The sequence below is a fragment of the Arvicola amphibius genome, chromosome 9 (assembly GCF_903992535.2).
Source record: "Arvicola amphibius chromosome 9, mArvAmp1.2, whole genome shotgun sequence".
In the NCBI taxonomy this organism is placed as follows: Eukaryota; Metazoa; Chordata; class Mammalia; order Rodentia; family Cricetidae; genus Arvicola; species Arvicola amphibius.
In genome coordinates, this window is record NC_052055.2 from 73,931,393 (window position 1) to 73,952,514 (window position 21,122).

The following is a 21,122-nucleotide window of genomic DNA, read 5'->3' on the forward strand; positions in this document are numbered from 1 at the left end:
AGACAGCAGCAAAATTGCCCTCCCCCTGAGCCACAGAGTCCCCGTTCTAGGCTGGATGGATCTTCAGTTTACAGCAGGGTTCAGGTTACAGCGTCTATGCTGATTTAGTTTAACAGCTTATGACGTCATTGATATGAGCTGTCTATTACTTTTCTGGCATAAAATCCAACAGCATCACCCTCTACATCACGATCCTATCAAGAGGATCTAGAGTTGTTTAAACCACGAGACATCCAGCATGGAGTCATGCCTCGACAAATTTGTAAATTGATTGAAGTCACTAATTAAAGCTCCTAACACCAAGAGGTCTTGGAATGCAGACAGTCAGGAGCACTTAGAAGGGAGGGGTCTTTACCTTGTTCCTTTTTAAAGCTTCTTTTATTTTCAACTACGTCTAGATGTGTGAGTCTGTGTACATGAGTACAGTTGCCTCTGGAGGACAAAGCACTGGATCCCTCAGGAGTTTGCGTGACAGGCAGTTTTGGATTTGGATTTTTGGATCCAGGTAGCTGTAGGTCACCTGATGTGGGTGCTGGGAACCAAACTCAGCACCTCTGCTCTCGTGAGCAGTCATGATTCATGCTGTTCACAGCGATCAGTAAGTGTGGCGAAGGACTGATCAGAGTTAAAAGGCAGCCCCTGCTAAAGGCATCCTCTAGACCACGGAGAAAGGAGACCTTCTGCAGAGGGCTGGCTCTGGCATTGGAGAAGGTGAAGTGTTCCGACTGCCGAGTGGTGACGGGATCCTCACTGAGGTGACTTTCGGTAGAGTCCAGGCATAGAGGCTATTCTTGGAACAACCAAAAAAAGCATGGTGCTGCCTAAAAATACTGATGACTCAACCCCTAGAGGCTTCGGTGACGTAATGCTGTCAAAGAACACCCTTTTCTCCTCACAGGTTGCAGGTTTAAAATAAGCAAGCTCACAGCTCACCTTCTGAGGAGAGCAAAACCTCACAGCTGAGGGAGAAAGCGAGGGAGTGCGGGTCACTTACACAATGTGCTACCCTGTCTCTGTGCTTTGGTCCAGTTGCTGGGAACTCGGAGATACTCAAAGTTAAAGGCAGTTGCATCCCCCTGACCCCCTTGCCCATCAGACATCCTCCTCAGAACAGGGCCCAGGAAGAAAGAAAACAGTGCTGATTACAAACAAGGCCCTGGGAGGTCTCATCTGACCCCACCACAGCTAACACAGTTCACTCATCAGATAGGCCCATTCGGAGACTATGATCCACATGCATGGTACTGCTTACGGTGAGTGTGGCCTGAATTTTCTCCCAGGGGGGAAGGCCAGGCAGTGCTTACCCTCCATTTCCCAATGATCCAATGACAAACCAAAGTAGGATTCCATAAGGCTTACCTTGGGAACCAAAGAGTTTATTTGGCTTCCTTACAGAGTATGGGTGAGGGATCACTAACGGGCACACGGATGACCCCAAAGCAGCCGGACTAGGAAGTCTTTAGCAGGCATGGATTAAGGTGTCCTCATAGCCACACAGAGTTCTCTTCCCTAATCTTCCTAGCCTGTATAATCTAACACTCCCCTATCACCGAAGATCACATACAATTAGGGCTAAATTGCCTACAAATACCTGGGAGATGTGGCTGGAATATCTGGTGAATGCCCAATGAGTCTGAACACCCCTCCTCCTCCTAGGAGGAATGTCAACAACCAACAGGCCCAGCTGTGATCTATGATGAACTTTTTGCAAGCAAATAGAGGTGGACATAGGAAGAAAATGGTTGTTCTGCCCTGAAGACAGCCCTAAACAACAAGGAACAAAAGCATAGCCAATGGTTCCAGCACAGTAGCAAGAGCAGCAGCCATGGTTTTGGGGCGCTCCGCTGCAACGAGACAATAAAGACCACGAAGTGACATGACATGGGGAAATCAAGTCAGGAACACAGGCATCTGACTGTACCACATCACAGTCAAGAGAGAGTGTGAGCATCATTGCTTGCTTGAGAGGGATGTGCTCAGCTAGCTTTCTCTACTCTTACACAGCCCAGGGCCTCAAAGCAGGAAATGGTGCTACCCACAGTGGACTGGCTTCCTACATTAACTAGCAATCGAGACAGTCCCGCACAGACAGACACACAGGTCAGTCTGCTCTAGATAATCCCTTATCCTGATGCTCTTCCAAGGTGCCTCTAGCTTGTGTCAAGTTGACACTAACACTAGCCAGCACAGTAGTGTATGGCCATCTCTACCCTTCCCTGAGCACTTACCCTGAGTATGTTGGGATGCCTTGGGGAGCTTTCTAGGTACAGTTCAGGAACTAGTATAGCATAAGGGTAGATGTTGGTGCGTATCTACTTTCTCTGAGTTGAAGCTTTTTCTTCTGCGAGGAGGAAGTCGACTCATTAGAGTCCCCCCTCCCCCATCCAAGCTCGAGGAAACCCACCAGGCACAGGAAACTCACTAAGCTACAAAACTCATCAGGGCCCTCCCCAAGATGATACCAGCAATAAATGCCTGCTGGAAGCGAGAAGATTTTCCCATGAGCCTGAGAGGGGGAACTGTGTGAGCAAAGTCAGGCAAGAGCTGCAGGGTGACGCTTTGATGAGCCATCGCTCACACTAAGGTGGGTCTTTAGCTGCCTTCAGCTGGTGATTCGGCTGCCTTTGGGTCAGCCATGTTCCTGTAGGTAACCTTAATAAATTCATTGTTTTACCATGGCAGACTTGGTTGGAATCCTTTCTCTGATCTGTTTCCCAGAACCCTGTCTGGTATGAATAGACATTTGTTCGCATTTCTCCAAGAAATGTCAGTTGGTTTAAAAGCAGGGTCTTAATTAGCAGAGACCCTTGAATTGTTAAAGGACTCTAGACCATGGTAGAAGGTACTCAGCTCAGGAACACCCTGAGACCATGGAGGCCACATATTTGTTCTTGGGGCTTGCGCTGTCCAGCAAGAAAGTGGTCAGACAGCCCAGACTGGATGCATGCCTTCATCAGGAATGTGTAACAAGCATTATTTTAATGACCCCTCTATGTCTGAGGTGACATGCACAGCTGTTTCTTCTTCAGAAAGGTGACCTTGTCTCGGCAACGCTTTCCTTGTGCATTTCTGGAATTCCCCAAAGTCAGTCCCCAGACTTCAAAGGAAAATTATTTCTGTTTTCCGGTAACCGATGCTCATGACAGGGATTCCACAAACTTTTTTTTACATTTTTTTAAAAGAAAAGTGATTTTTGCTTAGGCTGGCCACCTACTCAAGTCGCCAAATTTAACTCCAAATAATTTGCTGATTCCTACAAATTCAAATCTCAGCCCTCTACACAAACGCTCAAGACCACTCAAAGTACTGCAAACAATATGTGCTTGTTCCTGGAGACACCAAAGAAAATACATTCTTTGAAAGGGATCATGGGAAAGTAGGGTGGTTAGTTTGTCAACTTGACACAACCTAGGGTTGTCTGGAATGAAGGGACCTCAACTGATAAAACGTCTCCATCAGACTGACCTATAGGCAAGTTTGTGGGCATTTTCTTGATTAATAATGATTGATGTGGGAATGCCCAGCTCACTGTGGATGGTGCCACCCCTGAACAAGTGGTCCTGAGCTGTATAAGAAAGCAGGCTGAGGGAGCCCTGTGAGAAAGCAGAAAGCAGTTTCCTCGTGGCCTTTCCATTAGCTCCTGCCTCCAGGTCCCGGCCTTGAACGCCTGCCCTCCCCACCCTAGCTCCTTCAGTCACTGTAAGCTAGAACCTGAAAAAAGTCCTTTCCTTCCCATAGTGGTTTGGTCTGTGTTTAATCACAGCCCCAGGGAAACAGACCATGGTGCAACTACTCAGGACCAGCTCAGAGGGTGGTGATGAAAGCCAACCTCCACAGGGCAGAGAGCCTAGTGGTCAAGAAGAAGCTAGGCAGAACAGGGTGAGTAACCTGCAAGGGTGCCCACTTTTGCTCACTTGTTGGAATCACATGGCAGACTCTGGGAGTAGTGCGTCTGATACCTCCAGGTAGCTACTAACTGTCTCACACAGAGGGTCATCCCTTAGATATCTGAAGTAATTGGCTGAGGAGGCAAACTTCCTTCCCATCATATAACCCCTGTGACCTGGAACCCAGCCACATGGAGAATGTGTGTGTGCGCGCGCATGTATGTGTGCACGCATGTGTGTGCATGCATGCATGTGTGTGCGTGCATACGTGTGTGTGCATGCATGTATTGTCTGTGCATGCATGTGCACATGTGCATTTTACAGGTACAAATATAAGTGCAAGTGTGCAAGCCATAGAAGAATGTTACAGTGTTCTGTCCTTTTATTCTCTACCTTATTCCCCGTGAGATAGGGTCTCTTGGTGAAACTGGAGCTAGGTGCGCAGTCAGTAAATTTCAAGAATCCCCAGCTCTGCCCCCTTCCCCCATAACCCTGTGATTACAGGTATGTGGCCACCCTCAATGTCGACACTGGTACTGGGGATTCAAACTCAGGTCTTCGTTCTTACATAACGAGCACTCGTACCCACTCTGCCATCTCCCCGGTTTCCACAGGACACTAATTCTTAACTGGTCAAAATGCAGTGCCAATAAAGAAACCAACCCAAGCCAAATCATCCAAGGCTGAAGCTGCAGCCCTGCCCAGAGGATCCTTTGACTTGAGACTGCTAGGGTTCAAGACGAACGAAGTCGTTGAGAGGGCAAATCGCATATCCTCACATAGCTTGCCCATGGTAAGGTTCCCACAAACCTCTCATACAACACCCATTAGATCTGAGCCACATTTAAGGTTGAAGTAACATGATTTGATATGCTGTGACCACTAAGTCCACATGTGTAGAAGATGCACCCACTGATTCTGACAAAGCTATGTGTTTTCCATGAAGATGTATGCAACTGTTCTTCTGAACAAGTTACAAGAAAAGAAAACTTGTTTGTCTGTTATTCTAAAATGATGTTACCTATTAACTCAGGTTATTTTTTCTCTATTCAACAGTGGCATCCATACCACCTTAAAAATCCACCCCAATGATATTTGTTTTGCATGTTGCAAGATGAGTTTGGAAATACTCATTCAACAAATATGATAAAGGTGTGACGAATCTACTCTTGAACTCTTTTTACATCAGAGGTGTATGTAGTTAGGCTAGCCAAGAGAAATAAGACACCAGAACCAGTCATAATAAATAGCATTGCTGTGACTATTAATTTCTAATTTGAACTCCCTGGAAGCTGGTGTATCAAAAGAAACATGTAAGTTACATAATCCTTCCAGTGAGAAAAATACCAGTTCTTTGAAGTGAACGGCAATTTCTCGGCACTAGCTTTTGGAAGGAAACATCACATTTTCGCCGGAGAGAGATGACTCAGTAGTTAAGCACCTGCTCTTCCAGCACCTACATGATGGCTCACAACCCCAGTTCTGCGGGATACAATACGCATGCACATGGTATACATACGCGCATGTAGGCAAAACATTCACACATATAAAGTTAAAGAAGTAATCAAACAAAAACACCACATGGCCCCTATATGGAGCAGAGTGGACAGGTGCACCCTCTATAGATATGGAAACAGTTTGCCTGTGGCAACAACTGAGAGTCGGTGCCCTTAGAGCCCATGGCTCTCATGTGAATGCACAACTTTATGGTCATGCCTCCAAGGGCCTGAGAGTCTTTTAGAGTCCATGGCACGTGAGCTGCCTGGCTCTGCACGTTTCTGGGAGAGCATCTATGCTTTAGAAAATTCCTTCCTTGTTTAAACCAAAAAGAGAGGGCCACAGAGATTCGGGTGCTTGGGAGAATGAGGATCGGTCAGGGACACTATCAAGTCCATCCCGATGCTCTCTGCTCCATCCTCCTCACCCTGGTCACACTGCAAGTCCATGGGGAGGTGGAGAGGTTACACTGCAGGCCAAAGGCTGATCACGCTCCATCTTATTTGAGGCAGGATCTCTCACCGATCTTGGAGCTCGGATTCAGCTAGGCTGGGATTCCTCACCTTTGTGCCTTCCCATCCCCTATCCCTAGCTCTCACCCCTTCTCACCCTGGGTCCCATACCCCTGGGGCTCCAGGCACGAGTTGCCATAACCAGCTTTATGTGGATGCTGTGAATCTGAGCTCAGGTTCTCGTATGTGCACAGAAGGCACCTGACCCACTGAGCCGCCTGCCGATCCCACTACAGAGAAGTATTTTAACCCCATTTTTGTGAAAGGGAACTAAGGATTCAGAGACAATGAGTTGACCATGATGGCAAACATGCTTCTGGATCCAAAGCCCCATCTTGTCTCCTCTGTCTCCCATGAGGCCCACATCCTATCCAGAAAACCAAGACATAAAACAGTGACTGGCTTTCCTACAGTGCTCTGTCACTGGACCTTCCCAATGGACCAAAGAACTAGAGAATCCTGTAAGGCAGGCCATTCTTATGGGTATATCATCTTTCGGGGATCTTCGGGGTAGCTCAGCAGGTGATGGTGCTTGCCGCCAAGCCTAATGATGCCAAACCTGAGTTTGGTGCCTAAGAATCCACAGGAGAGAAGGAGAGAGTCATTTCCCACAAATTGTTCTCAGACCTCCACATGCACACTGTGGCGTGCACACTCACAAGCTCACCTGCACACTAGTCTTTCCGTGCACAGTTCACATGACAGCAAGAGGTTGGCACTCAGTTCATTCATATAGAACCATTCTATCCACTGAGCTGTCAGGCTTGCAGGATAGCTACCTTGGTGGGGTATTGTTCTTTCTGTTTATTTGTTGGGGGGGTATGTTGAGACAGGGTCTCACACGTATTCTAGGATGGTCTTGAACTCATGGTAATTCTCCTGCTTCAGCCTGCTCAGCAGAGTGTTATATACCTTAGTTAAAAATCCTGACTTTCTTCCTTTCTTTGATAATTTCTGGATGGGCTCAGGACTTCGAGTACCACAAAATGGAGACCAGAAAGAAGGAACCCAAAAAAGGCAGAAGGATCCACACCACCTTCAGTTACTGAGACCAAGGAAAATAGGAACAGCAAGGCTCAACCTTCCCCCGGGCTCCATTTCTCACACCAGCGGTCTTCCAAAACATGAATGTTGAACAATTCACCCATTCTGGGTCTGTTGCGTACTTCTCAGAATATCTTGACCTCAGAAAAGTAGAAGATAAAATCAAGTGTGTCCTCCTCTTGCTAAGTCAACCTGACCTTGACTCAGAATAACAGACACAAACCTACAGGACAGGGTCCACCTTTACCAGTCACCATCCCCATCCCAGGACATTTACCCTCAGTTACTTCAGCCCATACGGGTGCCTTTTAAGGAGACATTAGAGAAGTTCCAAAGTAGATCTTATAGTAACCATAAGAAGAGGCTCGCAAATGCTGTCATTTTAAGAAACAAACAAAAGACCGCCATAGTAAAGGGGTAAGGGTTCCAGGTCCTGTAACATCATCACAAGCTAAATGGAACACACTTAGGTCCAGTGTGCCCTTTCTGTCCTGACTCTGTTGTCATCAGGTTTAGCTCTTTCCACCACCACCATTATACCTGGGACATTTTAAGTAGATTGCCAGCCTTCTGAGCTCCAGGGAGTCACTCAGTCCCACAGAGAAGCAAGATACTAAATATGCCTCTGGAATATTCTAGTCACTTCCAGAAAGGTTAAGGTTGTAGGGAGGGTCCTGCAGCAGCTTTCGAATCTGCCCCACACTGGGCCTCTCACCGGGCAGGTGCCCCTGAGTGATTAGCACTGACTCATTATGTTTCCCAAGCACCATCCAGAGGTGAAAGAAAATAAGACTCCATGCTGAGGACAATGACACCCACTGTCCTGTCACAGCAAATGGTCTCAAAAATAACAAACCACTGTAAATAGATGTCATTCTTATCCACTAAAAAAAACAAATACAAGGGAAAAGAATGAAAGTCCTTAAGTATCCCTTCACTGTATCATGAGAAGTTCAGCTATCCATTGCTTCAGTCTGTGGAGATGGCGCTCGGCTGTTACATCCTATTCCAGCCTCTATGGTTCACATCACTATTTTCCCCGGCATGCTCTAGTCCCAGTAAATTATCATCTTCAGTAACCCTTTGCTACACACGCTCACCATGAGTTTTTCTCTCGGCCGTAAGTCACCTCTATTACATGTTTTCTAGAACCTTCTAAACCACAAACTTTAGCTTCCATGGCTGCCTGTGCATGCACTGTTCTTTTTCTGAAGGAATTTTTTGCAAACCTATGTGTTCAAGATACTCCTAGATTTTACTCAGATGGCAGCCTTTATGAGTCAGTCTCATCTAGAAATTTCCAACACTTTATGAATACACGGTTACATACAGCAGTTATTTGAGAGTGTCCTGTGGGACCTATACTTGTGACTCAGGCTTATCGTGGTTGCGTTTGGCTTGAATCTTGTTGCTGAATGGCCAAGCAGAGTCCAGTAGACAGCAGTCAGGCCAGCCCTGCTGCCCAAAGCTTCAGGAACATCCACTGATTCCAACTCAAACACACCCCAGGCCAGGCCAGCTCCTAATGTGAGTTCTTACTTCAGTCATGTCCCCCTTAGCCCAGGCACCAATCCTATCCCATCAGTTGGCTGTGACCGGAAGACCCAGACTGAGCCCTTCCCAGAGCCTCAGTCAACAACCTATCCTTGGAGATCCAGGTTCCAGGCCATACACCAATTACCAAGGTCACTTACTAGCTGACTGACCAGGGCAGGGGGGCTGTTTAGAATCACTGGGTGGCCTGCCTAATAAAAGACTTCCTCAGATAAATTCTGGAGTTAAGTCTCAATTTCTTCGAATGCACAGATACCAACAGATAGCCACAGAACCAAGAAAAACCAAGTAAACATGACATCATCCCAGAAATAAAGTAAAGCATAAGTAACTGAACCAAAAGAAATGAAGATATATGAACTGTCTAACGAAGAATTCAGAGTAAGTATTTTTTTAAAGGAAGTTCAAGGAAATTCAAAAGAATTCAGGAAAACAACTCAACAAACAGATTTAAAGAAAATACTATAAAAGGCCATTAGGTACTGAAAAGTGGGTCAATCAAGCCAGAGTGAATAACTATCTATGTACCTTATTGTAGCACCAATCATATAAAGGGAACATGTACAAATCTGAAGTGAGATAAATTGTGACATCTCGGGAAAATGAAAATTAAAACCACAAGGAAATAGTACCCCAGGTCTCTTAGGATGACTACTATCAAAAACAGAAAACAGCCAGGCATGGTGGCATGTCAATGTAATCCCTACACTCTGGAGGCCTGTGACCAAAGGATTGTGAGTTCAAGGCTTAGCCTGAGCTACATGGTGAGGCTTTGTTTCAAAAGTAAAAAAGCCAGATCATGGCCATTGTTGGAGAGTATATAAGAAGGAACTTTTGCACATGATTGACAGAAAAGTAAATTTATACAGCCATTGTTCTTATACAGCCACCATTTTATCCGACCTCTTATTGCTATGACAAATAGCTGAGAAAAAAAATCAACTTAAGAAAATAAAGATTTTTAGGGAGAAAGGAGCAGAGGGTTAAATACACACACACACACACACACACACACACACACACACACACACACATATATATATATATATATATCCAAGGATATGCTTCTCTCTAGTCACCTGGTTCCTCTGCCTAAGCCCTGCCTCCATAAATTTATCCACTGATTAGGTCACAGCGTCATGGGCCAATCAACATTCAATGATTTGATTCAGCAGAAGACCAGAACTTCAACATACGAACTCCTTATCATGAACATTTTATATTGAAACCATAACATTATTCTGGAAAACAGTATGGAAGTTATGCAAAATGAGGGGAGGTGGCGCTGGGAAAATGACTCAGGAGATAAAGAGCTTTTCCTATAAGCATGAGAGCCAGAGTTTGGGTCTCCAGCAGCCATATAAAAGCTAGATGGATGTAGCAGCCTGCCTGAATCAGTGCACAGGAGTAAGATCACCTGGGGCAAGCTGGCTATCAGGACCACCCAAGTGCTTGAGCTCAGGCTTCAGCAAGAGACCCTGCCTCGATAAATAAGGTATAGAGAAACTGATGAAGACAATTGACATCAACCTGTAGTCTTCACACACAAATGTGCACACATGTACATGTGCACACACATGAACAGTCATACACACATAACACATATTCATGAAAAGTAATAATGGGACTACTGTATGATTCAGAAATCCTCCTACTGAGTATATCTCCAAACTATGTGATAGTAATATGTCCAAGAGCTACACATACGCTCATGTTATTGTAACATTTGTAACAGCCAAGTTATGATACTAGTCTGTATCCATCAGCTGGTGAATGCAAAAGGAAACCGTGGTATATTAGATACATACACAATCAATACTCTTCAACCTTAAAAAAGAAGGAAGTCCAGTCATTTGTAACAACAATATGAACCTGAAGATCATGTTAAGTAAAATGAGAAAGACAAATACCCTGGGTGGTGGTGGTGCATGACTTTAATCCCAGCACTAGGGAGGCAGAGGCAGGTGAATCTCTGTGAGTTCAAGGAGAGCCTGGTCTACTAGAGCTAATTCCAGGACAAGCTCCAGAGCTACAGAGAAACCCTGACACAACCCCCCCAAAAAAAGAAAAAAAAGAAAGGAAGAAAGAAAGACAGACAGATTGACAGACACATGTGGAATGTGCAAAGCTGTGCCCAGAGGAAGAGAATGGGATGGTGGTTACCATGAACTGGAGGGAGGGAAGGAAATGTTAATTAAAGAGAATAAAATTGCACTTCAAAGGAAGGAATAAATCTTAGAGATCCATCATGGCCTGTGGCAACTGTAGTTAATAACAAGGCACTGCATTTTGAAAATAACTAAGAAGGTAGATCTTTAAGATCTATTTGTAATTCTGTGTGTCTGCATCTGTGTAAGTATATGATAGGTGTGGGGGGACCCACAGAGACGAGAGGAATTGGATCCCCTGGAACTGGAGTTATAGGTGGTTGTGAGCTACCGACTGCTGGAAATCGAACTCAGGTCCTTCTGGAAGAGCAACACATGCTCTAAGGTGTTGAGCCATCCCTCTAGTTTCCAGAAGACATATTTCTAAAAGTAAAAAATAAATACACAAGCACATGTCAATCAAGTTCACAATGCAGAAATATTTCAAAATATATTATACAGGGTAAGAATTTAAATTTTATTTGCCATTTAAAATACATCTTCTGAAAGCAAAATGAAAAATAGATATGAGCATCTTATGGGAAAAAAATGCATTGGCTTTCTCAGGATGATGCCAGTTAGGAGTGCCACGATGAGCTCATGTGTGCTCTTGAGTGTGGGAAGTAAACCATCTTTAAAAATATTTTTTATGTTTATCTGTGTGTGTGTGTGTGTGTGTGTGTGTGCGCGCACGTGCGCGCGCCCCACATGTGCGCAGGTGCTAACAAAGGCCAGGAAAGGGTGTCAGATTCCTCGAAGCTAGAGTTACAGATGGTTGTTGTGTGTGTCTCTGCAAACACCAGGGCCTACTGAGCTACAATCTTCATGAGGGGAGAAGGAAATCCGGTTCAGCACACCTCAGTCTTCGGTGCGGGATCAAACTTCTCAAGTCTGGCACTGAGCAGTTTATTTTAGGCACGTTTACGTACAGTGCAATTTGGGGAATGGTTTTCTGGTGTAACACAACCCATATGCACAATGAGGCATAATTACACTGAAACTGTTCTCAAAAGTACATGTCACCTCTTCCATGAAGACAGGTCCTGGAGACAGGCTGTATGTGTTATCTTAAGGGCCTAGGGGAGAATCTGGTGCGGTCTTGGTCATGCGGATGGCACAGAGATCATCTAGGCCATTAGCCACCTCCAGTTCTGGCTGTGGAGCTTGAGAAGAAGCAGATATGGCCAGGCCCTACAGATAGCCCAGGGGTCATGCGGGCAATGACCTCTAGTCCCAGGCTTCTGGTTGGAAAACAAGTTATGCATCTTTTTCCTTGAAAAGACAACCCTATGTGTTTAACATTCCTGCTTTCCCTAAAGCTATCTGTGAAAGCAAGAACCTTTGTGCTTCCAACAGGTTGTGAGGCACCCCATGTGGGTGCTGGGAAATGAACTCCCATCCTCTGGAAGAGCAGCAAGTGTTCTCAACCACCAAGCCACCTCCCAGCCTGATAGGTCTGATAGGTTCATTTTTCTGTCTTACAGCTATACAGTCTACTGTCTGGAATCCTTGAGCTGTGGTGTGTTTAGAATTCAAACCTTGGAATGTAGACTTTTAAATACCGGGCTACCTATTATGTAATGGCAGCCCCTTGAAATGGAAAACAAGACAGCCACCGCAGAGAAAAACACAAATATTCACAGTGAAAGAGATTCACCTCAGCTCTGCTCAGCTTTAAACGAATTAGGTCAAATGAAGCTTGGTTTCAAAATGAGTTATAAAAAAAAGCCTCAGGTTTTAGAGATTTCTCACAGTCTAGAGCTGCAGAAAGGGCATGATAGATGCCATCTCTACACGAAATAATGCATCCCCGTGCTACCCTGCAAACTAGAGTGGACGCTGCTCTCCCCTGTAGGAGTGAGGACCGCACTAAACAAGGCTGAGTCTTGGGAGGTTCTTGAGGCTGTCTTCATCAGGGCTACAATGTCAGACTAGACCACTGTTTACTCAGAGAAGGCAATGGCTCCTAGCGGGGAAGTGGAACGGACACGACGTGATTCTCAATATCAGGATCTGGATGTCCAGAGTGCTTTGAGATGGTCTGTTTATGAGAAGCCAAAAAATAAAAAAATAAAGAGACACGAGACTGGAGAGATGGCTCAGTAGTTAGGAGTACACGTTGCTCATGCATGATCCCATCCTGATCAGGTGGCTCACAACAGCCTATAATTCCAGCTCCGGGAAATCTGGCTTCCTCTTTTGATCTTTAAGAGTACTGCACACATGTGTACGTCATGTCCCAAAACACACTTGCATACATAATTTTAACATTTTTTAATTAAAATGAAAAGGTGTAGAGATAGGCCTTCAAGATCATGCCTGTGGAACTTGAATTCATTTGAAATAATAATGGTAGAAACAGAAATGCCTTTTATTAAAAAAATGCACGAGATAATAAATACAGTTGAAAGTCTATTAAACACCCTTTGAATCTGACACCATTGCAGTTATTACTGGCTACTGCTTGTTAGCTTATCTTGAATTGATCTTTCCGAACAGAGTGTAAATTAAAGCAGTTTGTGTGTATATTGTTCCTCATGGTATCACCAGTGCCAACTACCATACCGCCCTGGCAAGCAGTATAACTTAGTAAACATATGTGTGCACCCTGGCAGGTGGCAGTCTGGGTCTTCATCCAGACTCAGTCACTGCTAGCTGGGGCATCATGGCAAACTGTGTCCCCATAGCCTTGTCTGATAATGAGGATAATGATGCTATCAACCTAGGTAGACTCATGTATTCTACAAAGTCCTAGCAGCCTCTCGATGGTGCCTTCTTGTGTTTGTTTAGTCTTGCTGCATTTTATGTTCATTATAAGTTGGCTACAACCTTTCTCTCTGCTGCCATTGTCCCCACGCTCACACCCAAACTGCCTGAACAGGCACCAGAGAACACAATGCCAGTTTCCCCAGCCTAGTGAGGAGAGTATTCATCAGAGGCCCACATCAGTAAACACTCCGTATAGAAATGACACATCAGTTCTACTTACACACCAGGCAAAACAATCGAGAAAGCTCAAAGCTATGGAATCCTGCCACATGCAGGAGGTAGAATGTAGCAGGCTTTCTTTGGGCCATCAACCAGCACCCAAATCAAGATACGGAGACATCTTACTAATTATAACTAGTCAGCCTTACCTTACGCTAGTCCTACTAGCTTTTATAACTTACTTTAACTTGTTTCTCTCCATCTACATTTTGCCTCAGGTCTGTTTCCCTTTCTTTCATTCTGTATGTCCCTACTGGGCGTCTGTGGTGGCTCGTGGCTGCCTGGCGGACCCCAAGTGTCTCCCTCTCTTTTCCCCTCATTCTATCTCTCTCTCTCTCTGTTTTCCCTCTTCTCCAGAAGATTCCTCCTACTTATTCTCTCTGCCCACTAGCCCCATCTATCCCTCTATTGCTATTGGCCATTCAGCTTTTTATTAATTCTATCAGGTGTCTTAGACAGGCAAGGCAAAATAGCAACGCATCTTTACATGATTAAATAAATGCACATAAACAAAGGTAACACGCCTTTACATAGCTAAAGTAATATTCCCCAACAATAGAAAGACAGAAAGAACCCACTTCCCTAGGGTGGGCATGACCACAGAAAGGCTCGGTGTTTACAAAGCACTTGTAAAATCACCTGCCACCTGAAAACATACTCTAGGATGGTTGCGGGAGAGAGTATTTTCATTATTAAATAAATGTATATGTTTCGAGGGCCATTATGAAGTGACCTTGCTGGCTTTTCCTTACTCAGCTGAGTGCATAGAGACCTTTCATAACAGTGGTTTTCCTTCGGAGGCCAAGGTCCTATCCAGCAGGCACATGGCAGCAAGGAGGTCCCTCCTTCCACACTTCCCCATCTCAAGACTCCACAGCCCATTGGGATCCAGAAAAATCAGCAAGGGTGGACCACACTAGAAGGAAATGGACTCTGATAACTTTCAGATGATGATGCTTTGGAAGGTTCAGGTCTAGGTGGGTTTCACACAAAAAATATTTATACTCCGGGCTGTATTATGCAAACAGCAATCTGCATTTGTTGCTTTCGGGTGCCAATTCCCTCCAGCTCTGGCTATCCTTTGTGTCATATAAACAGAACACAACCATCTGGACCACAACAAGCCAGGCCCAAGTCTGCACCCTCTCATCGCCAAAACATCAAATCGAAACACGATCTTCCAGAATTCTGCCTGACTGAAAATTGGAGTGAACGTCAAAGCCCTCACAAAGCTGTTCAAAAAAAATGTGTATCAAGTGTTAGAACAGAGATTTTTAAAAGGGAGGCAGAAATGTGCACAGACAGGAGAATACTAAAGCAGAAGCAAACATGACCAGATCATGCCTGATAGCGTTACCTATGGTATGAGCAATTCTGTTCAGCATTTCCTGACTTTGCTTGAAAAGGACCAATCCCCAGTAAAGGCATCTCAGACATGGGAGAGAATGGAGAAGAGTCTGTTGGAAAGACTCATTCATGAAAGGAAGCAGACGTTTTAGGTTTCCTACAGCTAAGAAACTTAAAATGAATATGTTACAGTAACTGCAAAAACAGGCTAAAATCAAAGACACCAATATATAAACACCATGATTTGAAAAGAGATTATGGACAAATGAAAGCACCAGGCCATATGTGGTCACGTGTGTTACCACCTACCCACATGGACCACAGACATGAGTGCTAAGCACCATCTCCCTGAGAAAATTCCAGGCTACAAAACATCTTCCTCAACACAATAAAAAAAAATTGCCACCATCAGGCCTTGCTCACAGGTGAACACAGGAACCAATGATGCTTTCTGCTTCTTTTTTCTCAGCCTAAAATTACCTCCCACCCTAGCAGAATGCCTAAATTGTCCATCCTTTAGAAAAGGCATCTTTGTGGCTCGGGGCCATGAAATCTGGACTCTATGGAAATAATATACTTATGGGATAAGGTATTTATATTAAGATTATGGAAAACCTGGGGTTGGAGAAGTGACTTAAGATGATTAAAAGCAAGTATTGTTCTTCCAGCAGACTTGAGTTCAGTTCCCAGCATGGTGGGTCGCTCAGTGGCTCACAATTGCCTGTAACTCTAACTCCAAGAGTTTAATACTCTTTTGACCTCCTTAAGTACCTACATGTATGTGGTATATATGTAGACAAGCAGGCACATATACATACATAAAAACAAACATTTTAAATAAAAAGGGTTAATGAAGCACTGGACGTCCATGTTAGTTTTCTGTTAGTGTGCAATCAATGTCAGTGATCAACTTACAAGGAGAATGGGGCTGGGAAATTTAAGCCCACAACCCATTGGCCAGACGCTTTGAGTCTGTGTTGAGGCAGCACATCACGGTAGAACAGAATCAGTCACCTCATGGTTGGGATACAACAGACCTGGATGCCACATGCACCTGAAGGGAAATCCTCCAACAACCTAAAGAGCCACTGTTCTGTCCTGTTTCTTAAAGGTCGCACACCCTCTGCATCACCACTCTGGGGAGTAAGCTTTTAATGCATGGGCTTCTGAGGAACAGTTGGTATCCAAATACTAAGTAAGCCACAGGGAAGACCAAATATATCATAAGACTGAGTATACGCATCTATAGTATGTATTATATATAAATATGCACATTATATATGATATGTATGCATATATGTATATTTGACTAAAGCAAAGTTGATTCTACATAGGATTATTGAATATTGGAGAAATGTCCCACAATTGGTGGCTACAAGATGGCACCAAGATAGAAGACTTCCTGTCTAGTTGATAAGGTTAATGATGTAGCTACTGGCCAACTGTAAAATTTGCTTAGGCCAGAGAGATGGCTCAGCAGGTAAAGGCACTTGCAGCAAGCCAAATCTGGCAACCTGAGTTCAATAACTGAGACCCACATGCTGGAAGGAGAGAGTCGAGTTCTATAAGTAGTCCTCTGACCTCCACATACACAAACACATATACACACTAAATAAATGATATATTACTAAATACATGTATGGATTTGATGCACGTGTTATTAAAAATTCAGCTTCTTGACTACAAATCCATTTCTCAGTCATGTGAAATTGGTTCCATCTTATCGTATCATACTTAGCAATATATCATCAAATTATTTTAAAACTAAATACTGTGTCTCACTGCTACACAACAACTTTGAGGTAAACTGAAAATACTTTGTAACCCATTTTCTAACCACAGTTTGGAAGATCCACATGGACACGGGCACAGTTTTCCCATTAATGCCCAATCCATGCCTTGATCCTTCAGGGTTCAAAATTAAATTCAGCCAATCAGCTGGTCTTGAATGGTATCTGTGCACCGCTGCTCTCTAGGTGAAAACATCCCAACCTGGAGGGAAGGTCCTTAAAACTCACAAAGTTCTAAAGGGAGGTGATAGAAACTCAGGAAACAACCAACACAGATTTCCCAGGAAATCCTTTAAACTTACTGGTTGCAGAAAGCTCCTCCCTTCCCAAGGTTATAGTCCACAGTGAGAATCTATCAAGCTGCCCGCAGTCATGAAACACTCCAGGGCTCTGGGTTTCCTGAGCTGCACCCATGCTGAGGTGGCTTTTAGTGCTCTTGCCTTTGAGTCCTTTCTGCCCTTACCCATACTCCTTTATGGTGTGGGAGAATTGTCTGTAATCTGTCAATCATGTTTTAAATAAAATGCTGATTGGCCAGGCAGGAGGTAAAGGTGGGAAAACCAGACAGGAAGTAAAAATGATGTAATGAGAACAGGGGAACTCTGGGAAGGAGGAAGTTGATTCCTCCCACTCCTGCCCAGACCACCGAAGGAGCAGGATGTGATCTGCAACCACTGAAAAAAGGTACTGAGCCACATTGTTAACATAGATCAGAAAAAATGGGTTAATTAAGATGTGAAAGTTGCTAGTGAGAGGTTAGAGCTAATGGGCCAATCAGCTTTTATAAATTATAGAGATCTCTGTGTTATTTCTTTGGGGCTTGCCGGCTGTGGGGTACCAGGCGGGACAGAAACCCAAACAAGCAGGTTTGGCCCCCTCAATGTTACACCTTTAAGTCTCATAAACACACAGTTCACCAAGGTGCACCTGTTACTCCAAGACGGCATCAGTTCCCTGTCCGGGGTGGATTCGTTCACATCTCTCCAGGACACAAAAGTACTTCTTAAAAAAACACCAGTGCCTTGGTACCTATTGTTTCAATGGACTTGTAGTATTCAATCATGAAAGAATAAAAACCTCCACTAAACCTCCAAGGAAAATCCTCTTCACTGTGTCACTTGGAAGGTACAAGAAGAAAATGGACAGCCTTATTTCATAGTTCACGGCAAGTATATTTCAGAACAAATAACTTACCCTGAATACATGATAATCTGCTTTGTAATCTGCTTTCCAATCCAGGAACAAAATCCCAATGTCTTCACGGCATGTGCTACTTTCTTGCTTTAAATAGCCTAGTAATCATGGCCCCGAAGCTTCTAATCACAGATATTTCGTTGCATTTCAAGCTGTTTTCAGCCCACAGTTTCAATTGTTCAAGGCCAAAACAATATTGCTGCACAGTGTCTTTAAGTGGATTGAAGTGCACCCCCCAACACACACACATACACACACACAGTGATTTTCTCTGTGGCTCATTAAGAATAATCACAAAAATCAATAAAACTCAAAAACCATACTTCTGATTAGCAGCACTCACTCAACGGTGTCTGGACATTAGAAATAGAAGGAGCTAGCATCTATGAAACGGCAATTAGAAAGTGTTCACATCTCACACAATGACACATATTTTAGTTTACAAAAAAGGGCATTTTCCCTTAGAAAATACCAGTGGCTTATAACATGGTATAACAGTAAATATTCAGAACTCAGGGTCCACATCCCTGCAGGAAGGTTGGCCCATTCATCATCCCATTTAAAGGACCTACAACCTGAAATGAACTTCAGAAGATCCCTAAGTGGAATATTTCCCATGAATTCCAGGAACAATTTCACTAACTCAAGTTGGCTTCTTAAAGTAAGAAATTTATGAAAATGTTTATAAAAGTCAACCTTGGTCCATGCTGGTATCAATGCACGAAGCTACCATTGTTGGTGAGCAGGAAAACACAGGTGGTAGCAACAACCATCAGTGTACACACCAGCAGGAAAAAACTCAGAAGGCCAGCTAGCGCTCCTTCTGTGGCCATCCTAGAAAAGTCCTCACCTTGCAGAAGAGGAAGGGTTCAAACGATCTTGCACTGCTCTGAGGAAGCCCAATCATATTTTGGCAGAATGGGCGGAAAGAAAACTCTTAGGAGCTTAACCATCTGTTTCCTAGCTTGCGAGTACCTCTTACAAGAGTCCGGATCTGGACCTACAAACCAGCGAGGACCGGATTCCGTCCCACACAACCTCAGTCACAACGTAGTCAGATAACCTCCACCTCCGTAGTTGCCTTATACCAGCCAGTCTTTTCTGATCCTGATGACCAATGCCCAAAGCAGAGCCAAGTAAACACATCTATTAACTTCCAAAAGACCGACGCCGAAGGAGAAAGGAGGCCAATGTCAAGCCTCCTCGTGACTGGGAGAGCGTCTCTTACCTTGCTCTCTTCTTCTTCAAACACGGACTGGTGGACATTGCAGGCAAACAGTGAGTTGGGAAGATCGTTGAAGTCGGTGATTGCTTGAAAGGCCTCTTCCGCAAAGCACTGAGTGACAGCCCAGTCTCTGTCTATGCAGCAGAGCAAGAAAAGTCCCCCATCTTCAGGGATCGATGCCTGCTGCCCCAGGCTCCTCATTCCGACGAAGTAGGATTCTCCCCTCATCCCTGAAAGGGCAAAGATAGATGTGAGTTGGAGTGAATCAAAAGCCTTACATATCTTATTTGAGAGTCCCCGTCCTGGGGGCCTGGCATTAAATTAACTCAAAAGGGCACTCCCTGTGACCACAGGCACTATCGCTGTTACCTACTGGGTCCTAGGAGCTGTTGTAAATGATTTGCTAGAAGCGTGTATGCACACTTTCGTGTTCAGGCCAGACGTCACAAAGAATGTCTTCTTTAGTTGCTCTCCACATTTTTTTTTTTGAGATAGGATCTCTTACTGACCCTGGAGGCTGTTGATTCAGGAAAACTGGCTGGCCAATGAGCATCAGGGATTCACCTGCTCCCCAAGTCCTCCCCCTAATTGGGGCTACAGATGCTTACCTCCACTCTTGCCTTCTTCCATGAGTGCTGGAAACCTAAACTCGGGTCACTGTGCTTACAGAGCAAGCTCTCTCCCCAGTCCCCCGTTAACACATTTTTAAATTCCCACAGTGGCCCATGAGACTGGTATCAATATTGTTCCCATCTTATCAGTTAAGTAAGTAACTTATATAAGGCTAATAGTAAATTGCCAGGCTAAGACTGAAAACTAGGAAGTCTGATGACACCAGAGTTCCCTTTCCTATGCCAGAAGGATGGAGCAGATCAAAACTGGTAGGTGTCTATTCAAGGAAATACTATTTTCTTCTTCATACCCTGAGTCTTCATTACATCAACTCCACCATCTAACAGTTCATGCACAATGGCAGCATGCACACATGTGTGAGCCCATGTAGAGAAACACATACACATGCCACATGCATCCCATTATAAGACCGGAAGGCGCTGTGAACCAGATCCAGATCTTGAAAAATCAGTATTATCTGAACCAGTGTATAAAATACAAATGTTCCTCCCAGCAACCCCAAGAAAGTTCATCTCAGCACTGCTTCCTGACCCCTTAGCATCATCATTTCCATAACTGCAAAGTGTTACCCTGTGTTAACACTGGCATGTGGTTCCATGGATCTGATCACTTCCCACATATCAGGGATGCCATCTGTTTTCTTTTTCTTTTGTATGTTTATGCCCATAGTCTCTTCCACTCGAAGTTCAGTGAACAGCAGCCCGGCAGGAAGAAGCATTGGCCCACTGTCAGTTTGACTGACAGTTTAACATGGCGACTGAATCCCCTATGGTAAGTGCCCTTCTCTGGGCAGCACATCCTCTTGGAGTAAAGGAGAGAAAGTAGCTACTGCAGGCAAACTCTGCCTCCATGAGGTTTAGTGAGATACAAGTTGTGTGCATCTACTTCCTTTGAATCTGAAACACATTGTGGGATGAGGTAGCATTTGTAATGGTCATTTTTCCTAGAGACACACTGATGGGAATTTGGTAAGCAACGTTTGATGGTAACACCGCATTATATATGAAATCTGAGACAGAAGTAAAAAAAAATTAGTAACAGGGGCCAGCAAGATGGCTCAGCAAGTAAAGGCACTTTCAGCTGAGCCTGGTGGCCTGGGTTTGATCCCTGAAACCCAAATGATGGAGGGGGAAAAGCCAGGTCCCTCAAGTGGGCCGCTAACATCCCCTTGTGTGCTATGGCACAGATAAAAGCCCACTCGTCATCATCCCCACACAATTAAAATGAATTAATAAAATATAATACAATTTGTAAAATTAAATAACCCTCATGATTAGTCACTATAACTGTGGTAAATGAAAATA

The 21,122-nt window shown here is 44.4% G+C and overlaps 1 protein-coding gene across 1 annotated transcript in view; it reads right to left on the minus strand.

Annotated features, from left to right (window-relative positions):
• Rcan2 (regulator of calcineurin 2) overlaps nt 1-19,413 on the minus strand; it is a 207,235-nt gene extending 187,822 nt beyond the window's left edge. Inside the window, exon 1 of the mRNA XM_038343009.1 lies at nt 19,189-19,413. Within this exon, the coding sequence (XP_038198937.1) occupies nt 19,189-19,413 (225 nt within the window). The remainder of the gene's footprint in view (nt 1-19,188) is intronic.
• Nucleotides 19,414-21,122: the final 1,709 nt, after the last annotated feature.